General features: G+C 35.9%; 1 protein-coding gene across 1 annotated transcript; it reads right to left on the bottom strand.

Annotated features, from left to right (window-relative positions):
* Positions 1-4,364: 4,364 nt before the first annotated feature.
* On the bottom strand, positions 4,365-11,544 carry LOC127500194 (aromatase). Its single transcript, XM_051871151.1, has 9 exons — positions 11,289-11,544; positions 10,396-10,546; positions 9,776-9,930; positions 9,415-9,591; positions 8,128-8,242; positions 7,786-7,897; positions 7,503-7,665; positions 6,484-6,725; positions 4,365-5,163 (listed from the first exon to the last, which is right to left on the bottom strand). Exons 1-9 carry the CDS (start codon positions 11,491-11,493, stop codon positions 4,930-4,932), a joined length of 1,554 nt encoding a protein of 517 aa, XP_051727111.1. The 5' UTR covers positions 11,494-11,544; the 3' UTR covers positions 4,365-4,929.
* Between the last annotated feature and the right edge of the window lie 2,442 nt (positions 11,545-13,986).

Below are 13,986 nucleotides of genomic sequence, written 5' to 3'. Positions count from 1 at the left end.
GTGCAGGTTACCACGGCAATAACATGACACGCGTCATATTTATTTCCATGTTCATCTAAGGGTTGGCCAGTGATTCTCACAGAAAACAATAAGCAGTTCAGATCCGGTCTGTCTGTCTCAATGCTGTGCTTTAGGCAGCCTGATTATGATAATAATACATCAAAACAACCAATGCAAATGTAGCTTGTGAAATAATTCAATATGCATACCAAGTACTCTCTTAAGTTAATCTTCACTGTTTACATCTGCTCATGACATATTAAGCTAAGCAGTGGTGCGTGTATGTGTGTGTGTTCATGCTCTCTACATGTTGGCTGATGGCTTTATGGGCCCCATATGGAAGAAATGGCCCCTGAAAGCTAATGGACCCTGAGACCCTTATGCTGCCTGCCAGCTAAACACAGAAGCTGTACAAACGGGGTGTGTTGAACATCTGTTTTGAGTTCGCTAGTTTTGAGTTCATTGAACTCATTTAAAACCTGACAGCTCTGAATTCATCTAATCGTCTAAATCAAACAGTTGTGAAGTTTGGATGATTTATTTACAGTATGCAGCGCTCACAGTGTCTTGACATGGTGTGACAGTGTCCTCTGCTGGTGAAAATGACTTTATGGCTACATACATATAATGCTGCTTCTGCTTGGAATAATATAATGCTTCTTCTGCTTAATAATTTACAAAACATCTTAAAGCTGACTATGCTTCCATCACTAAACGAGTTTAAGTTACTTTTATGTGTTACTTTTACAGATTATGTGTTTTATCCTTTAGTAAAATGCTGTTGTGATCCTTGATTGTGTTTTTCTGTTTTGATGTGTATTTGTATGTTTGCTATTGTAGCTGCGTTCTTAGCTAGGTCACTCTTGTAAAAGAGATTTTAATCTCAATGAGTTTTTAACCTGGTTAAAAAAAGAATGATGATGTACAAAATACAGATATAGGCTACTAAATAAACACGTGCAGCACACATGATAATTTATCAAGTAAAAAAACACTCCCCTTCATATTAAGGCAGCACAAGGTATGTTGCATTCGTCCTGAATTTGTATGACCTCACTCATGAATTAGTACATTTTTTGCTAAATCGTACATATTTTACAAGTTGCCAAATTCGTATGAATGACCTACCCCTAACCCAGCCCCTAAACCTACCCGTCACTGGGGTTTAGACAAATCATATGAATTCGTTCGAGTTTATAATGCCATCAAGACACTTTATGCTAACAGTAATTGCTCACTGAAATTTAGTTTTGGTATGTCACCCAGATTCAACCTTCGGAGGGGTATCAGGCAAGGATGCCCTATCTCACCCTATCTTTTCCTCCTTGTCATCCATGTTTTCTCACACTATATTAATAAAAGTACAATGAAAGGGATTCTCATTGCAGAGAGAGAAATAAAGATCAGTCAATTAGCAGATGATACTGCTCTTTTTTTAAAAGATGCCTATCGCAATCAGCACTGTTGAAACATTTTCTAAAGCTAAACGTGAACTGCTTTCAATTAAAGACAGCAACCTTTCTACAATGAATAATATTCCAATTAAAGATATCTTATTTAGGTATCTCTATATGTAACAATCAAAATGATAGATGTGTATTTAATTTTTCCCCAATTATTGATCAAACACAAAGAACATTTAAATTATGGCTGCAGAGTGACTTATCTCTGAAGGGGAAGAATATTACTTGTCGAAAGGGAGGGAATCTCCAGATTATCATATGCTGCTCAGTCTCTCCATGTTGATAACAACATTCTCAAAAGTATTGACAAAATGTTATTTAATTTCTAATGGAAAAATGGCATACATTATATCAAGAAATCTGTTGTTTTGAATACTTATGAAAATGGTGGTCTCAATATGTTAGATTTTTGTACATTTAATAATACTCTTAAAATGAATTAGGCTAAACACTTTCTCAAAAATCCACCCTCAGTCTGGAACTTTATTCCACAATATATTTTCTCCAAATTTGGTGAATTTAATTTTTTATTGCTTTGTAATAAAAAATACCTGCTAAATTATCTAAATTCTATAAGCAGGTCCTTCTCTTCTGGTCTCTTCTATACAAGCACAACATTTCTCCTCATAAATATTATTATATTTATATTATATATAATAACATTATATATTATATTTATATATATAATAACAGAGCTATTCTATATAAAAACAGATCTCTTTTCTTCCAGCGCTGGTTTGAGGCAGATATTTTGCTTGTAAGTCAGTTATTTAATGCAAATGGCCTTCTATTAAACTATGAGGAATTTCTTAATCGTTTTAACATTCACATTACCCCTAAGGAATTTGTTATTGTATTCAATGCCATACCATCTGGAGTTATTAGACTATTTCAACATATCCCCTATCCCTCTATTTTACCTTAGCCACCTCGTAAAATACGTTTGAATTAGTCATGTGATAATGTTGATACAATCAGGTAAAATAATAATTTAAGTCTTTCTTTATCCTCTTTTTAACTAACTATTAAAGGCTTATTAGTTCACCCCATAATTTTGTCATTAATTACTCACCCTCATGTTGTTCCAAACTCATAAGACTTTCGTTAATCTTCAGAACACAAATGAAGATCTTTTTGATGAAATCTGATAGCTTTCTGTCCCTCCATATACAGCTACACGACTACCACTTTGACGCTTCGTAAATCAATCTAATCTATTTTTACATTGTAAAAACTAATCCATATGAATTGAGCAGTTTAGTCAAAATTTTCTGAAGAGACACAATCGCTTTATATGATGAATAGTTTGAATTTAGGCTTTTATTCAAATATAAACCTTCATCAGCTCACACATCAGTTGTGGTAAAAGGAAGCTCAAGCATGTTTGCTTGACGCATGCAATGAGGTCCGTTCTTGAGTGTTGCGCAGCATGGTTGAGGAAATTTTTGACCGGGAACACCTCAAGCGTGACCTTGTTCCATTTTGTACAGTAAAAGCATTTCAAAACAAACATCCTGGTTAAACATTAAAGCACACTAGTGTGATAAACAGTACAAATTCTTTCCATACGAGGTGTGTCCAGAAAGTAATGAGAATGAAGCTCTTACGCTCGAGAAGGACTCTGTGAAGGGAGAAGCTGGCCAAGGTCACTAGGGGTGAGGTGCCAAGTATACGTTACAACACTGATAAGTTGCATTCCAGCCCTATCAGAGTCGAGACATTCTTTTTTGTGATGACCTGTTCAAGTGCCTCGTATTAAAAAAATGCAAGCGAGTTTGGAACAGCGGTACGCGATAAAATTTTGCGTGAAACTGTACCAATGGCACAAGGCCTTCAAGGAAAGACTAGAAGGTGTTGAAGACGAACAACGGAAACAGAACAAAAACGGAACAGAATGTGGATGCAGTGAGGTCTGTTGTCAACCGTGACCGACGGCTCACTAAACAAGCAACGACCATTGATTTGACTTTTGATTTGCTCATTCGAGCTTTCTTGGGGCGAGGTGACGTGGGTGTGTGCCATTCTGAACTTTGTTTTTTCTTCTCAGGATCGTTATCAAACACCCAGGATTCACTCGACTCAAAAAATCAGGCTCCCTTTCCAAGCTGGCTAACAGGTCTTGGCAAGCGAGTTGACAGTGTTCCTTCTGATCAGGTGACAAGTTCTTTGAAATAAGTTTTGCATACACTTTTCTCAAGTTTAAATCACGATTTCATGAACAATCAGGTCTGACTTGGTAGTTCCCATTTCCTCTGCAATCATTCTGATAGTGAGCCATCCTCAGTCACGGTTGACAACAGACTGCATCCACATTCTGTTCCATTTTTGACAAAGAGGGGCATCCTGATCGTTGTTCGTCTTCAACACCTTCTTGTCCTTCCATTCCTTGTGCCTTGTGGTACACTTCTGCAGATGATAGCACAGCTTCTCCATAAGTTTTCCTCACCATTTCCAAAGTTTCTGATGCACTTTTACCCAATTTCATGTAAAATTTTATCATGTACCGCTGTTCCAAACTCGCTTGCATTTTTCTTAATACGAGTCACTTGAACAGGGTGTCGCAAAAAAAGAATGTCTCGACTCTGACAGGGCTGGAATGCAACTGATCAGTGTTGTAACGTATACCTGGCATCTCACCTCAAGTGACCTTGGCCAGCTTCTCCCTTTACAGAGCCCTTCTCGAGCGTAAGAACTTCATTCTCATTACTTTCTGGACACACCTTGGTTGAATATTGACAAAATTATCTACAAATAAGGCTTTTTTCACTCAAAAACTGAGGTGCATAAGCTTAGATCAATGAGGCCTACAATCAATCAGTTCCAAAATTAAATACAAAACCTTTACATGCAAAAATGCTTGTAATAACACCATTTGAGAATACTTTTATTAACTTTTATTAAAAAAAAAAAAAAAAAAATTCACAGGATGCCACAATATCATTAATTATTATGGGACATGTTGAAGGAAAAAAATATGAGATAGGAGGAAAAATTGCCTATTTGTCAATGCTTTTGCGTTCTTTCGCAAAAGGTTTGTGCTCCCCCGAAAAAACTGCGTTCGCTCACAAAACATTTGACTTCTTTGCAAGAGAAAGCAAAAACATTGAAATATATTTCCCCCCCCAGCTCCATACTTCATAACAACAATTACATTCATTTACATTCACACTGAATACAAATTTAAACACAAATACCCAAAAGACATGATTAAAAGCAGTAGATAAATACATGGTACACTCTTAAAAATAAAGGTTATTTTTTGGTTTCTATTGTTCCATGAAGAACCTTTAACATCCATTGATACTTTCCAGTATACAATAGGTTATTTATAGCTAAAAAGTTTTTTTAGATTTTTAAAATGTTCTAGAAAGAAAATGGTTCTTTTAAGAACTGAATAGTTCTTTGGGGAACAAAAATGGTTCTTCTATGCCATTGAGTGTACTAGAGCACATATGATAGAGGTGAATCAAAGAGTGTTTCTCAGGATGAGCTGCACGCTGAGGTTTGAGGGCTCCTCCACTGGCTGCTGCGACAGGTTGTTGGTTTGCGGGATGCTTTCTACAGTAGAGCCCTTCAAAGGACACACGGAGAAACGAGACAACAGCGTCACAAGAATGGACTTCATCATCACCATAGCGATGTGCTTTCCCACACATGACCGCGGGCCTGATCCGAACGGCTGAAAGAAACGACTCGGCACCTTTAGAGAGACAGAGAAAGGTATTACACTGTTGGTGTTGCCATCTCAAAACATTGTTTCTACTTTTTATGTATCGACTTAATGTACAAAATAATAAATTAAATTTATTAAGAAAAATGTATAATTAATTAAGTTTTTATTTTATTTTATTGCAGAAACAATGCCTGCAACCCCTTCAGCCGTGACTTATTCACGATACAGCACTAGCCTTGAGTACTTTATTGCTTTTATAAAACCGTTACCACACAATGCAAATATTAAAGCCAAAAAAATGTATCAATGCAACTTTCATGAAGTAAACTTTCACTAAAAGCCTTCCTTCCGCCGGAAAAAAAAAGTCCCTGACCGTGAACAGCATCAGAAGTTACATTATTATGCCATTAGATGGCGGCAAAGACTGTCTTTATGAGCGTGTCAGTCAGTAGCGAAGACTTTTATATTGAAAAGACTGAATAGTTTTGAAAACGGAACAAGACACAACTGACAAATGCTTTGACTAGCTCTGTCAGTCACGGGAAAACCCCTTAAATGTTAAAAGGACAAGATAATACATCGGACATTTAAACAGATTTTTTATTATGAACACAGGACTGACCTAAACGAAAATGTTAAATCTGAATGCAGGTAATAAACTCGCTGACTCTATATTTTTCTCACAACACTCTTCTATAATACAGTAAGCTTCAATGTTTAATCGTGAATAAAACACAGCTATTGACCAATCAGAATCAAGGAAAGGAACTAACCGTTTTATATATATATACACACACATATTAGTAGGCATTGTTTCTGCAATAAAATATTTACATTATTAGTAGTGCATTAATAGTAATACTATTCCTAATACTAATTTTCCTTAATTTGTTATGATTTTACAATAGTAACAATGACTTTTATATATGGCACTTTGGTAAAAAAAAAAAAACTATAATTACCACATTTTTGTAAGGTTTAAGAGAGAGACATTAAATTGGTAGATTTTATACAACTGCTGTATACAATGATGTTAATGAAACATAATGCAATTACAGTTTTTATAGTAGTGAACATTGATTGTTGAACTATATATTTTATGAATTTTCTATTATAAAATCAAAGTTAAATAGCATAGGATTTAAATACAATACAAGTGTTAGAATCATAAAAATAAAATAAATTATTTAAAAAATAATACAATTAACATGGGATCTCCATGTTTTGGAATCTTTCTTATTTGTTTGTTTGTTTGTTTTTTTGAATGAATGATGGCTTACAGTTTAGCATGAATGCTTTGTGAGGGCATTAGAGACAAGAAAGAGATTTATAATAATAAAGACTCACATTCTTCTGGAAGTTGTCAAGACTGAACTGATTCGGTTTGGGGAAGAAATCGGATCGGTGCATTCGACCCACGTTTAATATGATGTTTGTTCCTTTCTTCACTTTGTAGCCCTCAATGACATCATCATCCAGCGCCCGGCGCATGGTGAAGTCCACGACCGGGTGGAACCGGAGCGACTCGTTGATAAAACTCTCCAGAATGTTTAACCTGGACAGATGTGAGTGCTGCAGGCTTCTACCAGCTACAAAACACAATCAGAACATGTAAATTACCAGAGAAACATCTGGATGAAACACACACTGACTACACAATAATTAATCCCAAACTGAACATTCTGTCATTATTCACTTATTTTCATGTAATTTCAAATTGATAAAAGAACATGAACTACTTTCATGATACTTTAATGTTGTTTTTAATGAAGTCTGTCACTAAATGGAAAAGAGTTACAAAAATATTCTTCAACATTTTTCTTTTTGTGTACCACAGAATATTTCTGGAATATACTGTAGGTTTGGAATGACATGATGATGAGTGAATGATCCCTTTAAAGAAGGAAAATAAAATACATGACATTCAAGTTTCACTAGAAACATTAAAATATATTTTGGTTTACCATAAATGCTTTTTAGTGTATTTGGTAGAACATTTTAATAATTTTTCAAAGACAATAGAAGTAATTATGATTCTGTATTACATATAAAGTTCTTAGAACTTCATCTTCTTTAAGTCCTATGTCAAAAAAGCACCCTTTTCAACGAACTGCATTTAATATAAACTGAAGCTATCATACATTTTCATTTAATTGTAAATAACATGCAATTAAGTGCCTGAAAACTTCACATTCAGTTTGCAATTTCTAGTATATTTCAAGTATATTATTTCCTTAATAAGTACTCTTTTTAAAATGTACTTTTTCACACACACACACACACACACACACACACACACGCAAAATAAATAAATAAAAATAAAATGAAAAAGACTGAACAACTGAATCTTGTGTTTGTGCTCAGACCTAAAACAGTTTCTATTTCCTGCAGGATCTTCAACTCAGTGTCTGGATTCTGTTTGAGTAACAGCAACATGAAGAACAGACTGATAGAGAGAGTATCTGGAGCCGCGATCACCATCTCCAACACACACTGCCTGACGTTCTCAGCGCTCAGCTCCCCGTGGCTCTATACACACACACACAGAGTTCAGTCATTCTCATATACGCTTCATAGATGTGTGTGTGTGTGTGTGTGTGTGTGTGTGTGTGTGTGTGTGTGTGTGACATACTGGCATGTCACATTCACCTGAGCGAATATCAACTCTGTTGTGAAGTCGAGCTGGTCGAGTTTTTCTGCATGTGTCAGCTGAACTTTCTTCTGCTCAATCAGAGCCGTGATGGCGTCCTGTAACTCCTGACTGAAACACACACATACACACTATAAATAAATAAAAATTCACTTTACAATTCAGTTCTAAAAGAAGGACAGAAGAACTTTTAAAGCTAGATGCAGCATTTATGACAAAGTGTTCCTTACAAAAAAAGCACTGTGGTGGTACCAATATAATGGTTATCATATTCATACAGCATTGTATTTCCATGCATTTACATTCTTCCCCAAAACAACATGGCACTAGCATGAACTCACGCTTCTCTTTTGTGCTTCCTGTGCAGCCAGTCCAGTCTGAAGTACACATCAGGTTTGATTAATACTGTCTGCCAGGTGTCAAAATATTTCTGAATCTTCTGAAGCAGATCACGCTCTACAACACATCAGCAAAAAAACAGCAATTACAGATGAACTATATCAGGTATTAAAAAGCAATATTAACCATATGATCACAAACAATAGAGGGAACAAAATGCCCTTAAAGGGTTAGTTCACCCAAAAATGAAAATAATGTCATTTATTACTCGCTCTCATGTCGTTCCACACCCGTAAGTCCTTCGCTCATCTTCAGAACACAAATTAAGATATTTTTGTTGAAATCCGATGGCTCAGTGAGGCCTGCATAGCCAGCAATGACATTTCCTCTCTCAAGATCCATTAATGTACTAAAAACACATTTAAATCAGTTCATGTGAGTACAGTGGTTCAATATTAATATTATAAAGCAACGAGAATATTTTTGGTGCGCCAAAAAAAACAAAATAACAATTTATATAGTGATGGCCGATTTCAAAACACTGCTTCATGAAGCTTCGGAGCGTTATGAATCAGCGTGTCGAATCATGATTCGGATCGCGTGTCAAAGCGCCAAACTGCTGAAATCAAGTTACTTTGGAGTTCCAAACCGCTGATTCGACACGCTGATTCATAATGCTCCGAAGCTTCATAACACTTTATGAAGCTTCGGAGCTTTTATAAGTAACTTTTATAAGTAACTTTGCATCTACATGTCAAATAACTAATGAAAGTTATTTGACATGTAGATGCAAAGTTACTTATAGTTAGTAGAATATCTAAAATGGACCATCGAAATAAAGTGTTACCTATAATAGACACACCAGATTGGAGTATAAGCAAGTTCCCTTTCAGTCGGTCACGTTCGACGCCATGTCAGAACTGAACTGACAAATTGGGATCCCAATTCGTCATTTCAGTTCCAACGTGACGTCTCCGTTCCCTCCTTCAGGAAACAAGGGTTGCATACGTAACAGAGATGATTTCATTATATGGACAAAAAAAAGACATTTTTCAAAATAACCTCTTTTGTGTTCTGCAGCAGAATAAATGTCATACAGGTTTAGAACATGGGTGAGTAAATGATGACCGAATTTTTCTTTTTGGGTGAACTATCCATTTAAGTCAGACTTAAAAATAAATGTCACTGCAACATATAACACAACACAAACAAATTATTAGATGTGGTTTATGTGCCTATATACCTTTTTGAGCTGTTGTATGTTAGTGCAAGTGTTTCTCAGGACTGACCATTGAGAGGAACTCCTAGAAACAGTCTGTTGGAAATGTCCACCACAATGCACCGCAGTAAGTTGAGAATGTCCACCTGTCCCCGAGCATCCGTCAGGTGAGACAGATCATCTAGGTGTGTGGTTGTGGAAGTGGTGCAAATCTCCAAAGTTCTCTGAAGCCCTGGACCTGTTAGAGCTGATAACACACACAAAAACATGCTTAGCACCTCTGCTAATGCAGAAAAAAACATTGATAAAATCCAGTGAAATGAAATTAGACAACTGAAATAATAGCACATAGATATGTCAAATGTGATCATGCAGTTTAAATCATCTTATGCACATTTAGTACCTTGCATATAATACCAAAGCATGCCCACCTTTAGCATAAAAGGTGCGGATTTTTTTCCAGAGCACCACATTTGAGTTGAATATGATGCCCTGTTCATGCATCCCAATACACTGCAGACCTAGTTTGCTCCCAAAGCGTGAGGTGTACAGAGATCTCCTCAACACATGATACACAGCAGATGACCTGTGACACACACAGAATCAGAATAACACGTTAATAAAGACGAAACTATGCATTTGTGTAAAAAAAAAAAAAAAAAAAAAATCCATATTTAACAATCCATATGTAATGCTTACTGCCATTATAAAGCTCGGATGCATCAGGATATTTATTAATATTTCTGCTTGAGGGTGAGTAAAGCTTGGGGTAATTTTCATTTGAAAGTGAATCCTTTAAGTCCTACTTAATTAATTGAAATTCATATAAATTTAAAGTATAATATAATTAGTTTAATTGTAAATAACATGCAATGTATGTGTGTCTGAAAAGATTCCAATCAGTTCACACTTAATAATATAATATATATATATATATATATTATTTATTTTATTTTTTTAAGTATATTATTTTCGTAATAAGTACCGTTTTTTAAGGAATGCAAAAGTGCACTTCTTTTTCACAAGAGGTGATGTGTGTGTCTGGACTTACCTGCTCAAGATGAGAGTTTCCTCACCGTTGATCCAGACCCGCACAATGTCTCCATATTTGCTGTTGTAGTAGTTGCTGGCGGTCCCGATCCCAGACCAGATGAACCGACAGTAAGAGAGAAGAGGACCCAGACCCAGGAAGAAACAAGGACCTGAATGAAACACATTGCAGCAAACAAGTAATTGACATGATGCGCATGTTGACAATATATAATTCCTCTAAATCAACTTCAAGCAACAGAGATTTTATGACCTCATTATGACATATGAAAAAGACACCAATGTTTAGTAAATAGATACATTTATTGCTAATTATTATGTTTATAGTGGCATTTAGCAAAACAATGTATCAATTTGGTGCATTAATATTGAATGTTCTCACAGGTGTCTGTTTATAGGGTTACACTTTATTTTACAGTGCCGTAGTTACATTGTTATTACTCAAATAAGTACTGAGTACTATTAATTAACTACATGTACTTACTATAGAGTTACAGTTAAGGTTAGGGTTTGGTTTAGGGTTAGTTACTTATAGTTATGCATAATTTACTGTTATTACTACAGTAAGTACATGTAGTAACGTGTAACTACGGCACTGTAAAATAAAGTGTTACCGTTTATAGTCATTTTACATTTATTGTGAACATTTAATTATTCAGTCAGAATTTAGACCATTCGTTTTATAAATATACTTTACATGTGACTACACTGTTTCCCCAAAATGTAGATATCATAGTCAATAACAAATGATAAAAAGGCAAAACACCACATGATAGGAGATGTGACCATTTGAAAATCCTCTCTCCCACAATCATCAGTTCAAAAATGATGAATGTAAATCAAGAACATGCTGCAAAATAATAAAGGACAAAATTTCAAACAAACCCTACCGACCCGGCACATGAGATTTCTCTGGCCGATGGTGTCTGATGGCCAGCAGCAGGCAAAGTAACATCAGCAGTAGTGTGGCTGTGGCTCCACACACATTGTCTTGAGCCCCTTCAGTGCCATTACGGGCCCCTTTGACCAGAAGGTCAACCGCAGCCTCGCCAAGACGCACCGGCTTCATTCCACAGGGCTGGAGCAGTTCAGCTGCCATAAGAACAGATTTTCTCTTCAAGTCTAAAGCATCAGAACTGCAGACATACACTTTTATATCTGAGCGGTTGCATGGGATTGGAGCAGGATAATCCAAAAGTCAAAATAAAAACTCAGCGTAACCTTGTGTGATCCTCATGTCCTTGCAGTTTGAGTTTCCAAAATATTATCATGACACTCGAACTCTCAGCTGTGCCTAACTCATCTCTGCGTTTTCATTAATACATCAAAGACTTTAAGAGATATGAGACATCTGCAGCATGACCTTCAGTCATTCTACAGGCTGCAAAAAGGGGCAATTTTTGATGTTGCTAGCTTAGACAATAAGCATACTTGGGGTTACTGACTTAAGGCGAGACACTACAGGTGAATAGGGATTTTTTTAAAATTAGAAGATACCACTGTGAAACTTCTCCAGTTTATTACTGGCATAAACATAAGAAAAAAATGTATTACAAGTTTTGTGTAAATTTATGCTTTAATATGCAAATGAGGCCTTATATACTTAAATATACGCTCATTTGCATACATTTCCAAAAACAAAATCTGGAAATTGGAAAGGTCCAGGTTTAAAATTCTTGGTTCTATTTGTTGACATATTAGATGAAAGGGCTTTTACAGAGGGGATTCTGGATATCTTATTTTGTGCTTTAGTAAATTAGAGAATACTGACAATAGCCTTAAAAAATCTATTTTCGCCATGTTTTTTTGAGTAAAAGGACCTATAACTCAGGATAGGAATGATATATCAACAAATCCCTCTGTAAAAGCCTTCAGAATATAGATAGGAATAAAACTGTAAAGTTTGGTGTATGTAAGTTCTGCTGAAGTGGAGATTTCTGACTCAGAGCAGGAGAAAAAACTCATTTTGAGAAAACGGCCTTTAAAGATATTTACTGTAATTGAAATCTATAGATGCAAATAGATAAAGTGCTATAAAATATACACTTAAAAATGTATTTTGGATGTTTTCTTTCCACCAGTCTGAAAAAACACTTTATGAAAAGCCAAAAAGTGCAAAATCTCAAAATTGACAGGTGCCTGAAAAAACAGTGTCTCCCCTTAAACCCATTGCAGCTTGTTGTGAAGTATTACTGTACCTTTGCTTTTCTTACCAAACAAACTTACAATTTTCCAATCGTGGAAAATAAAACAGAATATCAAAGAGCACTTTTGGCCAGTTATCAACCATTTAGCTATGGTGGCCATAGTCTCTCGTAGCCAGACTTTCAGACTGACGGCAGAAGGTCTGGACTCTATCGCAACTTTCATTGGCCAAGGACCGCCCAAAAGGATGTTTGACTGACATGTAACACAAACAATCACAGTTCATGATCATGTTTAGGGGCATGAAAATGTAAAGTCGATGTCCCTACAATAACAGACCGGCATGCATCTAATAAATGATTCATTCAAGAATGTTGTGCAAGTTCACTGCAACAATGAAGCCGCGAACTTCACATACTTTTGAAAATCCAGCGTTTAGTTGATCCTGGAAAGCGCTCATTGCCACAGTTGTAAACACTACGGCTTTCTTCTTAAACTAGGGAGGTTGGAGTCACGGCATTTGTTTCCAGGCGGACTGTTGAAGAACGCGACACACACGTCTCCCAGAGAAGTCTTCCTGTAGAATTCAACCAACCAGATGACGACTTTGAAAATTCTGAAGTGTTTCCAGTCAAGTGTGCTATATGCATCAGGCGTTCAGCCATCTTTTAAGCTACATTCTTACATTTAATTAAAAACAAATTCAATTAAAGGATTAGTTCACTTCTGAATGAAAATTTCCTGATTATTTACTCGCCCCCATGTCATCCAAGATGTTCATGTCTTTCTTTCTTCAGTTGAAAAGAAATTAAGGTTTTTGAGGAAAACATTTCAGGATTCTTCTTCATATGAGTGGACTTCAGTGGGGTTCACTGGGTGGAAGGTCCAAATTGCAGTTTGAATGCAGCTTCAAAGGGCTACGTGATCCCAGACGAGGAATAAGGGTCTTATCTAGTGAAACGATCTGTCATTTTCTAAAAAAAAAAAAATAAATTATATACTTTTTAACCACAAATGCTCGTCTTGCACTAGCTCTGCGATCCACACGCATGATGTAATCATGTTTTGAAGTTGGAGGAGAAAATTAGATCAAGTTTTTCGCCCTAAAAAAAATGACCGATCGTTTCGCTAGACAAGACCCTATTTTCCTTGCCTGGGATCGCGTAGAGCCCTTTGAAGCTGCACTGAAACTGCAATTTGGACCTTCCACCCGGTGAACCCCACTATATGGAGAAGAATCCTGGAATGTTTTTCTCAAAAACCTTAATTTCTTTTCGAATGAAGAAAGAAACACATTAACATCTTGGATGACATGGGGGTGAGTAAATTATCAGGAAATTTTCATTCAGAAGTTAACTAATCCTTTAATTCTTAAATGTATTTACACTGCGATTACAATTGCATGAATAATGTTGTGAGGTTAATGTTTTAAATATAAAATAAAATG

The sequence above is a fragment of the Ctenopharyngodon idella genome, chromosome 18, assembly GCF_019924925.1.
Source record: "Ctenopharyngodon idella isolate HZGC_01 chromosome 18, HZGC01, whole genome shotgun sequence".
NCBI lineage: Eukaryota > Metazoa > Chordata > Actinopteri > Cypriniformes > Xenocyprididae > Ctenopharyngodon > Ctenopharyngodon idella.
This window is presented reverse-complemented; position numbering and strand designations above follow the sequence as displayed.